Here is a 20,308-nt window from a genome sequence, read left to right as displayed (position 1 = left end):
TGTGTGCAGTGCTCCCCAGGTCAGCATGTGTTCACTGGGAGAGTTGCGGAGCCGATTGGCCTGGTGAGGGCTGATGGCACCTTGCTAAGCAGATACTTAACCTTGCACTGTGTTAGCCCCGCATGAAGTGGATTTGCGGCCTTTCGTGCCTTATTGTGAGAGTATCTGGCTGTGAGCTGCGGGCTCACAGTGACCTGCACAGGAGCACCAGCCTCCACTTTATTTGTGAATAAACAAAAGTCGCTGAATGAGTGCCCCTTCTTTGTCTTCCTGATCGCCTGAGTCTTTGGACAGGAGCATGTATTAGAGTCCAAGGGAGGGCAGTGCGCAGGCCCCCACAGGCTGCTTAATTCATCACTGAGTGACCGAGTTTGTTTTAACAGACACCTGTGTGTTCTGGCACGCACGTCACTCTTCTGTTGGAAGCTGTTTGTGGGCCTGCTCTTGCAGGGCTGGCCGGCCTGGGGCTGCAGTGACCTGACAGGCAAGGTCCCCAATGCCCAGAGCCGGCAGCAGGCAGGATTGTCTGCTGGGGAACTGCTTAGTGACAAGGGAACTACGGGGTCAGCCGGCCTGTCCCGTGGGTTCAGGAGGGCCACATGAGGGGGCATGGAATCCTGTCAGCCTGGGCTTATACGTGCAGGATGCATTGTGTTGTGGTTACACACTACGTATAAAATGTAGATTTGCGCCTGCATAGAGCGTGGATTCTACATGTCCTAGAACTCATCCTAAGAACACACTGCGTATATAATGTTTTGTTTCCATAACTGCAAACGTAGCAGCAAGTAGATCTCTGTGAATGACCCATTTAAGTGTATTTCCATGCTTATGATTTTGAGGGCTTTTTCTCTTTTTAGCTGATGTGTGTGTTGTGAAGGTAGAAGGTACCCCTTATCTCTGTAAAACTGATGAGGTTGGAGAAATATGTGTCAATTCCAGCGCAACTGGCACAGCGTACTATGGACTACTTGGAATCACAAAGAGCGTCTTTGAGGTTTGTGCCTTTTTGTGACCTTTATGTTGGAGTTAAGTTCCATAAGCACTGATGCAGCACACTGGGCAAGATCAGCTCCCGGAAGCCAGCACTTTGCATGTTGGAAGTGTTGACTTGTTGGGATGAGTCCAATGAGTGCCCACTCCTCTGGGCCAGGCACTGGACACGTGGAAATAAGGGGGTAGCAGGAGGGACACAGGCCATGCTGGGTGTGGGAGCCCCAGGAGGGTCTCATCTGCTGGCAGGGACTCCTTCCCCCGCCCAGGGAACCTTGGGCGACAGCCTCATCTGCCAGCAGGCAGAGTGTGTGCTGAGCTCTCCTCCTTGCCTGCTGGGTCTTACTGGCCAGCTGGTTGATTATCCATGGACCACAGCCTGACTGTCCCCTCTCTGCTCTATGCAGACTGTCCCGGTCACAGCAGGAGGAGCCCCCGTGTCTGACAGGCCTTTCACCAGGACAGGGCTGCTGGGCTTCATCGGGCCTGTGAGTATGTTCTGCTGCCAGGACCTGGGCCTCCACACCTCAGTGGAAGGGACGCTGCCCGCATCTATTGGGTATCTAGGGGCCATGACTACTCTCCACATCCCATAGTGCACAGGACAGCAAACACGACAGGACTGTCAGCTCAGGGTGTTCCTAATGCCCGTAGGCCCAGTAGCAGTAGGAGTCCTGTACGGCTTCACCTTTCCACCGCCGACTCCCCTCCAGATGTCCCCTGGCCCCCAGCCCAGCCCACCAGGCTGCATGACCCTTCCGCCCCATAGCCACCCCTGGGCCACGTGGACCCGTCTGTTCCTTGGTTTCCATGTGCTTTTGGCTGCTTGGAGCAGCCATCAGCTGCCTGGCCCCCCAGGGCTTGCCTGCGTATCCTGAGTCCTGACCAGCGTCCTTGCTTCCAGGATAACCTGGTTTTTGTCGTGGGCAAGCTGGATGGGCTAATGGTGGTTGGAGTTCGTAGACACAACGCGGATGACATCGTGGCCACTGCGCTGGCTGTGGAGCCCATGAAGTTTGTCTACAGAGGCAGGTGATGCGCTGCGGGTCCCTGTGCTGTGGCTCTAGATCCCTTCTCTACTTACAGTTTGAGTTGAGAAGTCTGTCTTCAGTAGAAGGAAAGCCCAGTGATTTGAATACACAAAACCTAAAACTTCCGGCCCATCAGGAAAACTTCACGGAAAGAGGATGACCTTTGCAGCCAGGAGCCTGTTCTGTCCTCACCTCTCACAGTGCTCACGCAGCTCTTTCAGAGGATGAGGCCCATGGAGCACTCGGGTCAGCATCCTAGAACCCAGACGTGCAAACCGAAACAACCAAGTACCAGGTGCTCTGAAATCACCGACGGCCGAGTGTCTCTTCTGCTAAGGTTCAGCGAGACACACAGAGGCCCTACCTTGCTCCTGGGATAAGAATCAGTTCAGCTTTTCTAGTGTGTTAGGCAAGCCCTTTAAAGATTCTCATTTCTGTTGAGCCAATAAATGGACCTCTGGCCTAGACCCAGGGCAGCTGGGGTGAGGAGAGGAAAACCCCGTCTGACTCTGTTCACTTCCTGAGCTCTTTGCCCTGGAGGAGCAGCCTGGTCTCCTAGTTGGGCCCATTCAACTGACGGAGCTGTTTCAATTTTCTTCTCAAGGGGGGGCTCTTGTTACTCACACTAAGGTACCCCTGAGCCTGGCTAGACCCTGCCTTTGAATATCCCTTAAAGAAATCCTTAAGGAATTCTGCCAAATGGTGGGCACTGCTGGCCCTTCTCTTGGGTCAGGACTGCAGGGGTGGGGGATGACCACCCTGGAGAAACTGGCAGGGCAAGCCTGTATGGGTGCCTAGAGCATGGGACGCCAGGACATCGTGACCTGCCCTCACAGCAAAAATGGGACACTGTTGGTGTGGGTATCCATAGGCATAAGGTCAGGGCGGCCCACACCTGTTTCTGGACTAGATTAGGGAGGCCACCGGAACCTGGTGGTACCTGGAGGCAAAGGCCAATCCTGAGAAAGCCATGCCATCTCAAGTGATTAATGGAGGTCTGGGTGATTGCATCTGCCATTGGACAGGGTACCTTCCTGTCCCCACCACCGTAACCACCTCAGAATGAGCCACAGCCGATAGAGTGTGCCCTATAGGAACAATGTCCCAAGAATGCTAGCACGTGAAAGGAGTTCTTTGTTCTTAAACACAAACATGATAAATGGAATAAACAGTAGGATAGATAACAGCTAGAGAAGGAAGTGATAAGTTGGAAAGTCAGATTAAGGAACTTCTCCGGAAGTAAGGAAAAAGAAAGTTGAAAAGAAAAATTAAGAGAGATGGAGTGAGAGAAGGGCTGGCGTCCAGAAAGCAGACCCCAGGGGAGGGGGCACATGCGTGGAGGGAGGGCAGCGTCTGAGAAGCAGGCTTTTAAGTTATTATTTATCTTTAAAGATGCTTAAGTTATTAAAAGAAATTTTTAGAATTTATTTATTTATTTTGAGAGAGAGCAAGGGGGAGGGGCAGAAAGAGAGAATCCCAAGCAGGCTCCACGCTGTCAGTACAGAGCCCGATGCGGGGCTTGAACCCATTACCATGAGATCATGACCCCAGCTGAGACCAAGAGTTGGACACTTAACCGACTGAGCCACTCAGGCACCCCATAGAACTCATAATACTTGTGGACAAAGATTTCTGCACACGGAAATGTACCACATGTATTATAATTAAGGAAAATTGTCTTTTAAGATATGTGCCTGGTTGTTTTGCTTTCCCCCGAAGTCCTTTTTGTTTTAGTGAATTGGAACTTATTTCAGCCACACTGTAGGAGATTAGGGACTGGTTGCTCTTTAGATTCGCAGCAAGCGGCCGGTTGCTAGATTGGCTTGTGAACACTAGCACTTTCACATCGTCCAAGTGAGAGCGAGTGTCTGTGTCCTGCTCAGTGCCCTTTGCTGGGTGGTCATTTTTGTCCTCGTCTTCCCCCAGGATTGCCGTGTTCTCCGTGACGGTGCTGCACGATGACCGGATCGTGCTTGTGGCTGAGCAGCGGCCTGATGCCTCCGAGGAGGACAGCTTCCAGTGGATGAGTCGCGTGCTGCAGGTGGGCCCAGGCGGCTCGCTGCTTTTCTGGCCTGTTTTTCGGAGTGCGATGAGTCCAAGTGTACAGCTGTTCCCTTCGGCGCCCTGCCTGCCTGCCTGCCCTGGTCTCTACCTCAGTGTTTGGAGCACCTTTTGTAGCCGTGCTAAGCAGGCCGATGTGTGGTTGCCCCCCACCTGGTCACAGGGTTGACCCACTGAGAGTCGTGGCTTCCAGGACCCTCCACCCCGCACTGCCTGCATACAGTGGGCACTAAATAAACATGGGCTTTGTGAGGATGAGAGAACAGCATTTTGAAACCGTAATGCTATTCAAGGGTTAGTATGTCCCAAAACAGCAGTCCCATAAATCTGTCAGGATGATTTAAAGAGAGACTCTTACTTGGATTCACAGCAGGCCATCGCCCTGGGGGCTGGTGAGAAATGAGAGCTTGTGCTCGTCCACACCAGTGCTCTCCCGAACATTTTATGAAAATGCCAAACATACAGCGAAGTTGAAAGAATTGTACAGAAAATTCCTGATCTGCAGTCTTTAGGTTCTGCAGTGATTGACATGTTGTTACACTTGCTTGTCCCAGTCTGTCCCTCTGCCCACTCACTGGCACCATCTTTCCCTGCACGGCACTCATTTCTCACATACTGAACTGGGGTTCGACATATTCTCTTTGGGGGTGAGGGCGTAAAATTTACGTCCGGTAAAGCACACCAGCTTTAAAGGTACCATTCAGTGAGAGGTTTTCAGTCGACTTGATTGGATGGAACTTACAGGTATAATGAGCCCATTTTTAAGTGGGCAGGTTGATGAGTTTTGGCAAAAGTATGCACCCAAGTAACACTACACGACCATATCTAAGATACAGAGTATTTGCATCACTCCAGTGTCCCTCGCCCCCATGCTGCTGGCCGGCCCAGAGAACAGGCTTTGTGTCAGTACAGGGGAGCAGCATAGGACGTCTTCCTTCCTGTACAGACGTTCTGTGTTAGGGAATCACACAGTGTTTGCTCTTCTATCTGGCTTCTTTGCCTCAGCATGTTTTTGAGACTCCTTGTGTTGTGTGGATCAGTGGTTAATTCCTTTTGATTGCTGAGTTGTGTTTCTTTGCTTACCTATTTCCGTCTTGATGTACGTTTGGGTTGCTAATTTTTTACTGTTAAGAATAAAAACTGCTATGGGTAACAGTGTACATGCTTAACCAACAGAGCCACCCAGGTGCCCCTATTATGGAATATTTTTAGTACAACAAACAAAAAGAAGAATGTAATAATCCCCATGTTCCTATCACTCTGTTCAACAGTTACCAATCCAGGCCCCACCAGGCCTCTTCCTCTTCTCCCTCAGGAGTGGGGTTTTTTTGTTGTTGTTCTTTTTTGTTATTGTTGTTTTTTAATGTTTATCCACTTTTGAAAGAGAGAGAGAGTGCGAGAGGAGGCGGGGCAGAGAAAGAGGGAGACACAGAATTCAAAGCAGGCTTCAGGTTCTGAGCTATCAGCACAGAGCCCAACGCAGGGCTCGAACTCACAAACTAGGAGACCATGACTTGAGCCGAAGTCAGACGTTTAACCAACTGAGCCACCCAGGCACCCCCAGGAGTGGTTTTTTTTTTCTATTATTTATTAAAAAAATTTTTTTTAGGGGCACCTGGGTGGCGCAGTCGGTTAAGCGTCCGACTTCAGCCAGGTCACGATCTCGCGGTCCGTGAGTTCGAGCCCCGCGTCAGGCTCTGGGCTGATGGCTCGGAGCCTGGAGCCTGTTTCTGATTCTGTGTCTCCCTCTCTCTCTGCCCCTCCCCCATTCATGCTCTGTCTCTCTCTGTCCCAAAAATAAATAAAAAAACGTTGAAAAAAAAAAATTAAAAAAAAAAAATTTTTTTTTAAATATTTATTTATTTTTGAGAGAGAGGGAGACAGAGAATCTGAAGCAAGCTCCAGGTTCCAAGCTGTCAGCACAGAGCCCGACACAGGGCTTGAACTCACAAACCATGAGATCATGACCTGAGCTGAAGTCGGATGCTTAACGGCCTGAGCCACCCAGGAGCCCCTCTCTTGGGAGTGTTTTGAAGCAAATGCCAGACATCACATTTTATCTGTAAAGATTTCATTATTTCTTGGGGCGCCTGGGTGGCTCAGTCGGTTAAGCGGCCAACTTCGGCTCAGGTCATGATCTCCCGGTCCGTGAGTTTGAGCCCCGCGTCGGGCTCTGTGCTGACAGCTCAGAGCCTGGAGCCTGTTTCAGATTCTGTGTCTCCCTCTCTCTGACCCTCCCCCGTTCATGCTCTGTCTCTCTCTCTGTCTCAAAAATAAATAAACGTTTAAAAAAAATTAATAAAAAAAAAGATTTTGTTATTTCTTTAAACAAGAAATATCACTATCACATCTCTAAAAATTAATAATTGTATTTATTTGTTTATTTATGTTTGAGAGAGAAAGACAGCATGATCAGGGGAGAGGAAGAGAGAGAGGGAAACAGAATCTGAAGCAGGTTCCAGGCTCTGAGCTGTCAGCACAGAGCCCGGTGCGGGGCTTGAACTTATGGACTGTGAGATCATGACCTGAGCCCAAGTCAGATGCTTAACTGACTGAGCCACCCAGGTGCCATATCTTTTATTTATTTTTAAATTGAGATATAATTGACATAATATTAATTCCAGGTATACAACATAATATCATATTTATATATATTGTGATCACCACAGTAAGTCTAGTTGACATTTATCACCATACATAATTACAAACTTTTTTCTTGTGATGAGAACTTTTTTTAAATGATTTTTTCATTTCTGAGAGAGAGAGAGAGAGAGAGAGAGTCAGAGCATGAGAGGGGGAGGGGCAAAGAGCGAGGGAGACTGAATCTGAAGCAGGCTCCAGGCTCTGAGCTGTCAGCACAGAGCCCGATTTGGACCTGAGCCCAAGTCGGATGCTCAACTGACTGAGCCACCCAGGTGCCCCTCTTGTGATGAGAACTTTTAAGATCTGCTCTCTTAGCAGCTTTCAAATGTGCAATACCACGTCTTTAACTGTAGTCACTATGCTGTGCGTGACCTCCCCAGGACTTGTTCATTTTATAACTGGAAGTTTGTACCTTCTGACCCTTCACCCATTTCCTCCAGCCCCCACCCCAGCCCTGGCTACCACCAGTCAGTTCTCTGTATCTGTGAGCTCTAAGATTTCACATGTAAGTGAGGTCATGTGGTATTTGTCTTTCTCTGACTTAATTTGCTTAGTGTTATACCCTCGGGGTCCGTCCATGTTGTCACAAATGGCAAGATCTCTTTTTTTTGTGGCTGAGTAGTATTCCGGTGTGTGTGTGTGTGTGTGTGTGTGTGTGTGTGTGTGTGTGTGTGTACACGCACACACCACAGCTTCTTTATCCATTCATCAGTCCATGGACACTTGGGTTGCTCCCATATCTTAGCTTTTGTAAATTCTGCTGCAGTAAACATAGGAGTGCATTTATCTTTTTGAATTAGAGTTTTTGTTTTCTTTGGGTAAATACCCAGTAGTGCACTTGCTGGATCATATGCTAGATCTACTTTTAATTTTTTGAAGAATTTCCATACTGTTTTCCATAGTGGCTGAACTAATTTACATTTCCACTGAACAGTGCATGAAGGTTCCCTTTTCTGCACATCCTCACCAACACTTGTTATTTCTTGTCTTTTTGATGGTAGCCATTCTAACAGGAATGAGGTGATATCTCATTTTTTTTAATCTGCATTTTCCTGATGACTAATGATGCTGAGCACCTTTTCATGTACCTGTTGAGCATATGTATGTCTTCTTTGGAAAAATGCCTATTTAGATCCTTTGCCAATTTTTTAACTGGATTGTTTGTTTGTGCTATTGAGTTGTAGGAATCTTTGATACATTTTGGAACTTAACCTCTTATCAGATATATGGTTTGCAAATATTTTCTCTGATTCAGTAGGTTGTCTTTTCACTCTGTTGATGGTTTCCTTCGCTGAGCAGAAACTTTTTCCTTTGAAACGATCCCACTTACTTATGTTGCTCTTGCTTCTGGCATCATATCCATAAAATCATCGCCAAGACTGATGTCAAGGAGCTCATCACCTGTGTTTTCTTCTCGGGGTTTCATGGTTTCAGGTCTTGCGTTCAACTCTTTAACCAGTTTTGATTTTATTTTTGTGGGTGGTGTGAGAAAAGGGTCCAGTTTCATTATTTCTCATGTGACTGCCCGGTTTCCCCAGAACCGTTTATTGAAGACCATCCCTTCCCCATTGTATATTTTTGCCTCCTGTGTCATAAATTAATTGTGTATGCATGGGTTTATTTCTGGGTTCTCTATTCTAATTCCATCAATCTGTATGTCTTTTGTTTTTAAGTTTACTTATTTTGAGAGAGAGAGAGTGCACGTACACAGCAGGGGAGGGGCAGAGAGGAGGTAGAGAGGGTAGACAGAATCCCAAGTAGGCTCCACGCCATCAGTGCAGAGCTCAGTGCCAGGCTCAGACTCATGAACCATGAGATCACGACCTGAGCTAAATCAAGAGTCAGACACTTAAACGACTGAGCCACCCAGGTGCCCTGTATGTCTGTTTTGATGCTAGTTCCATACTATTTTGGCTACTGTAGCTTGGTAATATAGTTCAGAATCACAAAGGGTGATGTTTCCAGCTTTGTTCTTCCTCAGGATTGCTTTGGGTATTTGGGGTCTTTTTTGGTTCCATACAGATTTTAGGCTTTCTTCTAGTTCTGTGAAAAATGCTGTTGGAATCTTCATAGGGATTGCACTGAATCTGTGGATTGCTTTGGGTAAGAGTGGACATTTTAACGATACTGATTCCTCTGATCCATGAGCATGGAGTATCTGTCTATTTTTTATGTCTTCAGTTTCTTTAATCTATGTCAGTTTTTCAGTGTATAGGTTTTTCACCTCCTCATTTAAATTTATTCTTAGGTATTTTATTATTTTTGGTGCAATTGTAAATGGAATTGGTTTCTTAATTTCTCCTTCTGATAGTTCATTGGTGTATAGAGACACAACAGATGTTCCCTGCGACTTTACTGAATGTGTTTATCAGTTCTAATAGTTTTTGGTGGAGTCTTAAGGGTTTTCTATATATAAGACCATGCCGTCTGTAAATAGTTACAGTTTTACTATTTGGATGTCTTTTATTTCTTTTTCTTTCCTGATCGCTGTAGCTAAGACTTCCCATACATGTTGAATAGAAGTGGTGAGAGTGGGCATCCCTGTCTTGTTCCTGACCATAAAGGGAAACCTTCCAGCTTTTCCCCATTGAAATGAGGTTGGCTGTGGGCTTGTCAAATATGGCCTTTCTTAGGGAGGTACGTTCCCTCTATACCTGCTGTGTTTTATCATAACAGTAATCTCTTGTTGTCATTAAATATCTAGTCACGATTCAGACTTCCCTGATTATTTAATGTTTTAACTTGTTTGTTAGACTCAGGATCAAAATGAGGTGAAAAGTTATACTTGGTGGGGACAGGTCTTTAAGTCTTTTTTAATCTATGGATTCTTTCTCTATCATATTTTTCTTGTGATTAGTTTATGGACAAAACCAAGTTCTTTGTCCAGTATGTTTGTTTAGCCTGAATTCTGGCAATTGTCCCTCTGTGGTGTTATTTAATACAGTCATCTGTCCCCTGTAGTCCTGCACATTGTGGTTAGATCCAGAGGATTGATCAGACTCAGGTTCAGTTTTCTGGCAAAAATTCTTCATAGAAGGTGGCATGTGATGTTTAGCGCTCCTGTAGTCACTGATCTGCTAGGACTTCACAGTGGTGCTACTTTCTCATCATTACCCAAGCAGCCTTAGAAGTTTCTTCTTTGGAGAGTGCATGTCCTCCTCGGTCACCTGGGGGCCTGGTGGTGGGCTGTATAGGAAAACAAGATCAAGGAGTGATTTCAGAGTAGTGAGATGCTTTCTTAGAATCCTCTAAAAGTGACCACTGAGTTTTGTTTACCTTTCGTTAAGAACTAGTGGATTTAAACATACTGTATGCGTTTCAATCCATTATAGTTTTTTTTATTTTTCAGTGGCCAGTGGGAGCCCCTCAGGTTGGCTCTTGAATCCTTCTGACATTCCCCTGGGATTCTCTGAGGCCAGAGCAGAGACGAGGAAGCTCAGAGGCTGGGGGAAGGCAGTGTGTTTTGTGTCCTCGACGTGTCACAGTGGGGACTCTAGGGACCCTGCTACTTCCTAGGGCAAATGGAATTGGGTACCACCATCGGGGCACTTGACGTTGCTGCTCAGTCACTGTTTTTGGGCTTTTTTCAGTGGACAGAGTGGGAAATGATGCCTCCATCATGAATTCATGCTGCAAGTTCCAAGCCAGATTCCGTACCACAAGGTTTTTACATAAGCCATGGATCTCCTCTCTGCCACACTGAAAGACTGCAGACATCCACAGCTCCCAGCAGTCACTTACGTGCCTCAGGCCACACTATGCACTGCAGTCTCAAAATCCTAGTCTCCACACTACCTCTAAAACGTGAGATCTCCAAGAGCAGCTTACCATTTGCAATTCTTTTTGCCCACAGGACGTATCTCACAGGCGGGGGGGGGGGGGATACTAATCAAATTACCATGTTTAAATAAATACACTCTCTCTGTGGGCCTTTGCCACCAATCTGATTCCAGTGCGGCTAAGTTCATTTGTTTTATCTTACTTTCAGTCACTGGGGAATGCTTTTTAAAATTTCAAGGTTTTTGTAAGTAAAATATATACATGGCTCCAAAGTCAGATCTGAATGCCAGGGATATTCAGAGAAGTCTGCTTCTGCCCCCCCACAGCTTCTCTAACTTTCCTTTCTTTAACATAAGCAGTTCCATATTTATGTATATGTGTATGTATATGTGTGTTACACTGTAGGAAATGTACACACGTCTTTCCGTCTTTCCGTCTTTCCGTGTCTTCTCGTTGAACAGAATGTCTCAGAGGTCACTGCCTCTTTGACCTTTGGATTTGCATGTTCTCACCCATCTCACAAGCCTTCCGGCTTCTCGCCAGTGTTGAATGGGTCAGCGTGTCAGTGTGTGTGCCAGGTCTCAAACACAGCGTCTCCTAACTCGTGTTACTATCGCCTTCCAGGCCATCGACAGCATCCACCAGGTGGGCGTGTACTGTCTGGCCCTGGTTCCTGCCAACACCTTGCCCAAGGCTCCCCTTGGAGGGATTCATATTTCTGAAACCAAGCAGCGGTTTCTGGAGGGGATGCTGCACCCGTGTAATGTACTAATGTGCCCTCACACCTGTGTCACCAACCTCCCCAAACCTCGCCAGAAACAACCAGGTTAGTTGTGCATGACAATACTTGTCTGATCAGTCTTAATGTTGGTGGCTGCCATACCTGTGGTTAAATGGTGCAGCCCTCTTGGGCCCTACGTCTCTGGGGCTGGGGTTAAGAGCCATAGTGAATGGCACATCAGGTCAGTCTCCACCTCCTGCCTCCCTGGACCCAAGGCACAGATGAGCAAACGTCATCACGTCACCTGTGTGGTGTGGTGGTTTTCACGTGTCTCTTGGAACCCGTCGGAGTGACTACATTCAGGCATGGCGTCTTAGGCTTGGAAGGTGAGGCTGTGACTCTTCTGGAGTAGAAATGACGCCCAAGAGCAGTCTTGGAGGTCAGGAATCTAAGGACCCTCTGCAGTGCTGGGGGGGCGGCCAGCTGTGCCAAGGCTGCGGGTGCCAGGGGACAGGTGCTGTGTCCCGTGGCTGGTGAGACCCAAATGGCCACTGTCTACTCCCTGATTTCACACCTGTAAAAACTAATTTTAAAGCCTGCTTTGACTGTTATTTTTGTTCCATTGGTTATGTAAAGTTTTAGTAAATGCTAATAATAACTTTTATTGATTATTGAACCAATAAAATATCATTAAATAAATACACTTACTAAGAAAGATTTAATGTCCTGTTTTATATGTAAAATGCAGTAAAACAATGAAGTCTATTAAAATGTTCTGTTATGGCTGAGGTCAAATCTTCTACCCCCAGGTATATGCCGTTTGGTAAATTTCTCAGTCTGGTGTTGCTTGTATTTGAGAGATTCTCTTCATCACTTACCATAAGCCTTGTGGCTGGTTTCCTGAGCGTCTGTATCTTAGTGAAGAGTGAAATGTACAGTCACATGGCAGTTCTGTACCCAGAGCCATGCCTTCTCATTCAGGGTCTCCGCCCCTGTTTCCTAGAGGTTGGACCAGCCTCCATGATCGTGGGGAACCTGGTTGCTGGGAAGAGAATCGCCCAGGCCTCAGGGAGGGAGCTGGCTCACCTGGAGGACAGTGACCAGGCGAGAAAGGTAACAGCAAGTGGCCAGTGCCTGGGAAAGCGAGGCAGGCGCCTCCCCGGCAAGGCCGTGGACTGATGGGCCTCTCTACACAGTTCCTGTTCCTGCCGGATGTGCTGCAGTGGCGGGCGCACACCACCCCCGACCACCCGCTGTTCCTGCTGCTCAATGCCAAGGTAGGCCACCTGTGCCCATCCCTCCCCAGCTCCCGGTGCTCTGTCCCCAGAGTCCCTGCCCGGAGAACAGGGTGTTGTTGCCAGGCCATCCTCTCTGCCTACCGCGTTCTTTGTGGAGCACTCAGCTGTCACATAATTCACGCAGTAACGTTTCCGTCCATCTTATATTTAACAGGAAAATTCTCATTAGCTCCTTTCCCAATTAAGAACAGTATGCTTATAAAAAAAACAAACAGTATGCTTGTAAATGAGTTAAAAGGAAATGTTTATTTTGTAAAAATTAGGAATTTAGACTTTTGTTTATAGATTTGACATGGCAAATGCTGCTTACTGCCCTGATCCTGGTATAGATTCAGAAATTCACTGTCAGGATTTTGGGCACCTTTTGATGTGATTACACTGTACCTGGAGTTCTTAGGATAGAAAGGAGGGGCTGTAACTCTCACATCCAATGGGTGGGCCAGTAGGCAAAATAGAGAAACATGACAAGTTAAATAACGGTAAAAATCCTGTCTCAGATGCATCACACAAGACGTAAGAACAACATGTGCACTTTGACATAGTAAAGGGAAGGTCACTGTGCTCTTAGAAAAATGCTGGTCCAGCTTTTGTTTCTGCTTGTTGCTGCCCACTGTCCCTTCATTCAAAACATATTTATTGATGCCTGCCGAGTTATCGTGTTAAGAGGTGTTAAGTGTTAAGTGTTAGTGTTAAGTGTTAAGTGAAAGTGTTAAGAGGAAAAGGGCACCTGCTCTCGGGACGCTTGAAGTGAGTCTTCCCTGCTGGAAAACCGGTCCGTAAGAAAGACTTTATATTCCTCGTCCTGTGTAACTGCTGATCTAGAAGAGTGTTAACATTTATTTTGTGACTGATTGAATTCTAAAGCATGGAGACAGCCAATAATTAACAGTTATTGGCGGGGGCCGGGCCCAGACATGAGGTGGCAGCTCAGAGGAGGAGGAGAGACGTGCCCTCACGCGGTGTGTGGTCTGAGCACCTGAGCGCAGGGGGTGCTTCTCAAGGGAGGAGGGCCCCAGGGTGGGGGCCCCACAGAGGAGCTTGCCAGGCATCTGTGTGGAGGGGTTGGCCATCTTTAAAGCCAAGGGAGAGCTCAGGAGGAGCCAGCAGAAGACTAGCCCTGGCCTTCTCCAAATCCATTCTAGACTTTTCTCAAGGTCACTAGTAAAACTGCATTTCTTTTGGTTTGTCAGCCTTCTTCGGGTTTGAATTGTCCTTAGGTCCCTGAGGACGTGCTGGCTTTTGACCCAGCAGCAGGCCTGTGGCTGTACAGGTGGTCGTCCAAGGGGACTGGCGGGCTCTGGACATCTGGGCTCCCAGTATCTGCCTGGCGCTGACATCCTGCACCTTGGCTGGGATGGGAGAAACAAGCCTAGCTCCCCTTCGGGAAGCCTCAAGGGCCTGCGTGCCTGGCTCCGCATACACGCACACTGGCCTGTGCAGTGGAAGCACCAGTCGAGGAGAAGCGAGGGGTTCCCACTCCCAGGGGCCGGTCTGTTCTGGGGCATTATGTTTAGACCAAGCTGCCCTGTTACTTTTCTTAAGAAGGACTACACAAGCTGTGAGGCCGGCCCGACTCTGGTCGGCCGAGCGAAGGAAACATTTGCTGGGAGCTGGTCTGCAGCCCAGCTGTCCTCAGCAGAGACGTGAAGTGAACGAGGAGCCCATGCGGCCGGGGCAGCTGTGCATCCGGCCAGGCACCCACCGCGGCGCAGGCCCGCTGACCTGGGGGACGGGAGCTTTGACATGCACAACCGTGCAGCTTATGGATGTCTGTTCATTTAATGTGATTACTGTGTGCATATGTATCCAGGGTGATGGTTGTTTCTGGGCAGGGAGAGGATGAATTGAGGGTGGTATGCAGAGTGGTGATGGCTTATTTTAAAAAAGAGAAATTTAAACAATGAGGCAGAATATTATTAGGCATTGAGAACTTAGACATTTATGGCTTTATCTTTATAATGTTGTTATATTTAAGATATTTTATCAAAAAAGCCAAAAGAGTTTTCTTTAATGGCCGTGTCTCTGTCCTGGACAAGAAGCGGCCCCCACTGCTCCAGGCTCTCCTGAGATGTTCGTGGCCCGTCCCTTCACTGATGGCCAAAGAGCCACCTTTGGCAGTTCTGCAGGAACTCCACAGATGACGGGGAGAGACAATGGATGTGTCTGTAGGACTGGCAGTGGTCCCGGCCCCTAACCACAGGGTTCTGGGGACAGGGTGTGTGCAGTGTGAGCACACGCCCTGCCCCACCAGCTCCGCTCAGCCAGGGACTGTGTTCCTAGGGCACCGTCACCAGCACTGCAACCTGTGTCCAGCTGCACAAAAGGGCTGAAAGGGTTGCCGCCGCCCTGATGGAGAAGGCACGACTGAGCGTCGGGGACCATGTGGCTTTAGTCTACCCCCCAGGTAAGCACACCCTGAATGCCCTGTGCACACGCCACCTCCCTCGGCTCTGCGTTCCCTGGGACACTTTGTTATTATGGAGCAGACACCCTCATAACCTCCAGCAGGTTGGCCAGGTGCCCGGTCCCTAGCGTTCCCTGTCCTGAGCACGACCTCCTCCACTCTCCCGGGAGCAGCCTGTGCCCCTGACCTCTGCAGTCACCGCTTCCGGCTCCCTAGGGTGTGAGCACACAGACGAGAGCACCCTACATGTCAGCTTGGTCTCCCAGTTTCCTTTGATAAAGTCTCTTTTAATCCACAGGCTCTCCATTTCCCTCTCTTTACAATTTATCTACCGAAGACCTGGTCTGACCCTACCTACAGAGGCCCCACGGCCCAGATGCTACAGAGCAGCGTGTTCTTGGCCCCGTGTTTCCTGCAGGCTGGCAGCTAGATCCCAGCCCTGGGTCAGACTCTGGTCCAGTGTCTCTGCCAAGACCAAGTGCTCCTGCATGATCTCACCAGAAGCCCATGCTGGCTTGTGTCTCTGCTGGTGGCATTAGCAGCCACTGACTGATGCTTCGGTGTTTAACATTCATTAATCCTTTAGGGGTCACAAAACAGTGATACTCTAATTCTTTCATTTCTTTTCCATTTATTGGCCATAGAACTAATACACAGAAACCTCCCCCTTCATCTGGTATTTGGCTACCCCGTGGTAGAATTCATATGTGTTGGTTCTTTATGAAATGAATTTTGTTTCCTGTCACACTCCAAAGGTGACCCAGCAATGAATTTAAAAATATATACATATCAATATGAACGCACAGACTTAAACTTATTTGTTGGGTTTTATCCTTTGTAGTTACTTTCCTTATCAAGTTCAGGTTCTGCCATGTTTGGCCAATAGGAGCCTGTTCTGGCTGGCTTAGCACTTGGCCACTAGTCCCTTACTGCTTCCTCAGCTTTATTGTGACAAGGTGCTCCAAGTCCCCCTAGTGCCCATCCTACCCCAGACCTAAGATCAGCCATTTCGCCATGGAGCCCCCCTGTCCCCCCCCCCCCAGTTCCCAGAACAAAATCTGGGCGTGAGGGACACTGGTTTCTCCTGGATTGGCTGCTGTTTGTTGGCTCTTTCAGTGAGCAGAACTGGGAGTTATAAATAAATGTATCTTTTTTTATTAAAAAAAATTTTTTTTTATGTTTATTATTTTTGAGAGAGAGAGAGAGAGCAAGCAGGGAAGGGGCAGAGAGAGAGGGAGACACAGAATCGGAAGCAGGCTCTGTTATGCCCAGAATTCGTGATCCCCAAAGACCACTAGGGAGCCAAGTCTGATGTAAAAGCAAAAGAGCCTTTATTCGAGCTAGCTCGAGCTCAATCCCCTACCTGCACCGACGCAGCGGTGAGATACCGGAGAGAGAGCGAGTTTCAAAAGGACAAAGGTTTTATTGGGGCCTAGGGGCAGTTGGTGAGGTAATGGCCGTGGCCTCAGCCGATTGGCTGGGGAAGGGTCCGAGTCCTGTTAGGCAGGTGAGCGGGAGGTTACTCAAGGGGAGGAGGCGTGGTCAAGGTGAAGGACACAGAACAAGATGGAGTTGGCCGGCGTAGGCCCGCCCTTTCAGCTCCAGGTTCTGAGCTGTCAGCACAGAGCCCGACTCGGGGCTCGAACTCAACAGACCGCGAGATCATGACCTGAGCTGTAGTTGGCCACCCTACCGACTGAGCCACCCAAGCGCCCCTAAATAAGTGTATCTTTAGAGAGGCACTGCCTTCTGAGTTCATAGTGTTACATCCCATTCAAATCCAGGATCATAGGACTTTACCAAACCTCACCTGCCGTGTATCTCCTTTTTTCCATACCAAGACTCCTGCTTCTTCAGAACAGGGAGATGATAGAGTTCAGATATCCCATAATTACTAAGCTATGTAGCCCTGCATCACATGCAGTGCTCCCAGAATAACTGTACAAATACTGTAACCATCAAAATGAATTCTGAAAACAGTTGACAAGGTTTGCACCTGCTTTTCTGCCTTCCCCTGCCCCTTGTTGCTGCTTTGTGTCCGTGCTGTCAGGAGTGGCCGCTACAAATGCAGCCTCTCTTTTCTTACCCTCATTTTGATGAGGTTTTGGAGTGATGGTGAGGGGTGGGATCTGGAGCCAAAGGCCAAGAAAAAATTCTTGAGAAGTCTTTGGTGCAAAAAGGTGATTTTATTAAAGCACGTGGACAGGACCCGGGGGCAGGAAGAGCGCACCGGGCTTGTGAGGAGTGACTGATTACATACTGTGGAGTTGGTCAAGTGGAAAGGGAGCCCTCCAGAGGGACTTTGATGTGCTAATGAGGACTCCTAGATACCTGAGGCCTCCCTGTTGTCAAGCTAAGGAGGTTTTCCTCTAGTAAGACATTAACATTAGGACAGCAAGGGGTTCCTGGAGAAACTATACTCTATTTGCCACAAGTGTTTGTCAATGGGCTGCAGGTTATGTGGAAATTTAATGTTACCTGCCATTTCCTTCTTGCCTTTGTTCCCCACATCACTGTGGAGGGGTGATGCTGGGGCTCCAGGAAACTGAGTCTACAGGTTTCTGGAGATTAGGCTGTTGATAAGATTGCCTTTTTCTTGTAATTTACAAAGATATTTGTAAACTGTTGGAGACTCCTGTCCTGCATGACTGTGATCTCTATCAGCTAACCATTGTTTTTCCCCTTTCCTTTGCCCTTGGGCAGCCAGGAGACCTGAGGAATGTCATACCTATCTTAGCTGGGGGTGGTCTGGGGGGTCCGCCTGCCTTATGCTCCCTCATCCCTGGAATGGGGTTGGGTGGCAGCCTGGTCTCTCCTGGCACAGGGATGTGCTAACTTGAATGCTTCTAAACCCACGGGCCTCAAATTCTGTCTCTGCTTTTCATTCTCTGGAGTGTAGGGTGCTTTTCCCCAGGGCGACTGCAGTCCCCACTCTTGAACTACCCCGGCTTCCAGGTCTATGCCAGACATCGTACAGCATGTCAGTGTAAGGCAAGCTGGTGCTCTCCCCTGCCCGAGCTGTCTACACCACACCCTCTACTGTGGTACGGCCATGCCCCCGGGGTCAGGTGGGAGCTGCAAAGCTTGAGGAGTGCTCACACAGGAAAGTCTGGGGCTAAAGTAACTGCAGAACACCTTAAAACTTTCTTTTTTTTTTTTTCTTTAGTTTATTTATTTTACAGAGGGAGAGAGAATCCCAAGCAGGCTCTGCTGTATCAGCACAGCTTGAACTCACAAACTGTGAGATCATGACCTGAGCCTAAATCAAGAGTCAGTCATTTAACCAACCGAGCCACCCAGGCTTCCCCATAAGCTGTTTTTAACAACAAAAAAGAAAATGCATGCTGAAGGTCTAAATTTACATTTTATTTTTTTGATTAAAAAAAATTTTTTTAATGTTTATTTATCTTTGAGAGACAGAGCGAGAGAGACAGATCACAAGTGGGGGAGCAGGGGCAGGGGTGGAGGCAGAGAGAGGGAGACACAGAATCCAAAGCAGGCTCCCCAGCTCTGAGCTGTCAACACAGAGCCCTATGCAGGGCTCGAACCCATGAGCTGTGAGATCCATGACCTGAGCTGATGGTTAAGACTGAGGCACCCAGGCACCCCTAAATTTACATTTTATGAATTTAACCGGGCAGGTGGAGAGTTTAATAGCTGGAGGGCTAAGCTGTGGTCCCTGCTGGAAGGCCCAGAACCTCCCTTGGGCACAGATATCTTGCAAATGCCACAAGCGCGTGTGTTGTGTATTTCTTGGGAATGAAGGGGGAGTCCAAGACTTTCTCCGAATTTTCAAAGGGATGTGAGAGCCAAGGGATTAAGAACCCATGCTCTCTGGACACTGCAGAAGAGTGGGGTGCTGCTGGGACTGGATTCTCCCCACCCTGTTCACCTGGTGATTCCAGGGATGGGAGGAAATATGAGCATAATGGGAACAGCATGAATTTTGTGAGCTCAAGGAAATGAGCTCCTGGTGATGTCTCTCTTGCGTGCTGGGTTTGAGGCTATGCTTGTTCCGTGTGGGGCAGGGACCGTGCATGCAGGTGCCCTGGCCTGCTGTGTGCCAGCACCTGCTCTCCCTTCACTCAGTCCTCCTGGCTGCCCCACAGGCACAGAGCAGATGCATGGTCCTGTGGCAGCGGTACTGGGGGGCCAGCTGGACCTGGCTGGTGTGCTGAGCTGCCCTGGCCGCAGTGTCACGTTATTGGTACTGACGGAGCACTGGGGACTTGTAATCCAGTGAAACCCACCAGCTGGGTGAAAGGTGGCATATTTATTTTGACTCTGGAATTGAAATAGCCTGAGGCTGACCAGTGGGGTCTGGTGTGCTCTGAGGGGTAGCATCTAGAGGGGCCTCCACGGTGGGGGGCGCAGGAAACGCATCTCAAGTTGGGCTGAGTTCAGGACGGAAATACAGGTTTTAAGCATGGTATAATTCCCCCTAAATTTTAAATATGAGGAATTTTAAACATTTAGAAATTTGAAGGAACATTTTGGTGGTCGCATGTTGTGATGTACAGTTGAGAGCAGGATGGGGTGCCCTGGCCCGGGACACATGTACTGTGAGGAGGTGCAGCGTTGGTGTCCCCAGTTCTCCAGAGACCCCTGCCTGCATTCCCCACCTTCTCCTCCTGGAGGGGGTGGACCCCCTGCCTCATCCTCCTCATCACCTTCTGCTGGCAGAGGTGGACCCCTCCCCCTCCCATGCCCCCTCCTTTTCCAAGCTAGGCAGCCCCTCAGAAAGGTTCCTTACTGCTCTTGCACACCTCCCTTGTGCTTGGCCCCTGCACACAGGAATGGCAGGCATGGTGCTGCTCTCCGGGCCTAGGCCTCCTGCCCTCAGTGACCTTCTCTGTGCCATGCACACCCCCATCCGCTCCCCAGCCTTTCAGGATAGTTCTCTGTATATCCCTAACAGCACTGAGTTCAAGAAATACTGATAGCTGGCAGGCTGGGTCTGGGGACCCCAGGGGGTCATGCAGGACCAGCCAAGAGGTTCCCTGGCTGTGCACAGGATAGAAATCAAATGCAGAAAGGCAGGAGGTGAAAGGAGAATTTATTGAGGATGTAGAGAGAATGCAGGTACATACAGTGTCTGGGAAACTCAGAAAGGAAAGGAGAGTCCCATCTTTTTCAAGATCTGGGGATCTTACTGAGGATGGTGGTCCAGTGCATGAGTCCTCTCAGGCACCCAGGAGCTGATTAGAACAAAGACGAGAGCCCGGGTGTTACCCCTTGGAGCCAGGGGGCCTAGGTGTCCACTTGTCTTGTGCCCTGGTCTGGAATATGCATATGATGGCTTCCTCTGGGCATCCTCACCTGTTCCTTCCTTGGGTGTGATCTGTTCTGGAGAAATACGCCAACTCCTTGTCCGCAC

The 20,308-nt window shown here is 48.6% G+C and overlaps 1 protein-coding gene across 5 annotated transcripts in view; it reads left to right on the top strand.

Moving 5' to 3' along the window:
• Nucleotides 1-20,308, top strand: part of DIP2A (disco interacting protein 2 homolog A) — a 117,303-nt gene that overhangs the window by 83,268 nt on the left and 13,727 nt on the right. For all 5 annotated transcript variants that reach the window (XM_042956162.1, XM_042956161.1, XM_042956164.1 and 2 more), the window contains 8 exons: nt 861-997; nt 1,401-1,481; nt 1,898-2,025; nt 3,951-4,065; nt 11,133-11,334; nt 12,233-12,342; nt 12,426-12,506; nt 14,808-14,931. In XM_042956162.1, the coding sequence (XP_042812096.1) occupies nt 861-997; nt 1,401-1,481; nt 1,898-2,025; nt 3,951-4,065; nt 11,133-11,334; nt 12,233-12,342; nt 12,426-12,506; nt 14,808-14,931 (978 nt within the window). The remainder of the gene's footprint in view (nt 1-860; nt 998-1,400; nt 1,482-1,897; nt 2,026-3,950; nt 4,066-11,132; nt 11,335-12,232; nt 12,343-12,425; nt 12,507-14,807; nt 14,932-20,308) is intronic.

Source organism: Panthera leo, chromosome C2 (genome assembly GCF_018350215.1).
Source record: "Panthera leo isolate Ple1 chromosome C2, P.leo_Ple1_pat1.1, whole genome shotgun sequence".
NCBI lineage: Eukaryota > Metazoa > Chordata > Mammalia > Carnivora > Felidae > Panthera > Panthera leo.
The sequence above is the reverse complement of the archived record's forward strand: the minus strand, read 5'-3'. Positions and strand labels throughout refer to the sequence as shown.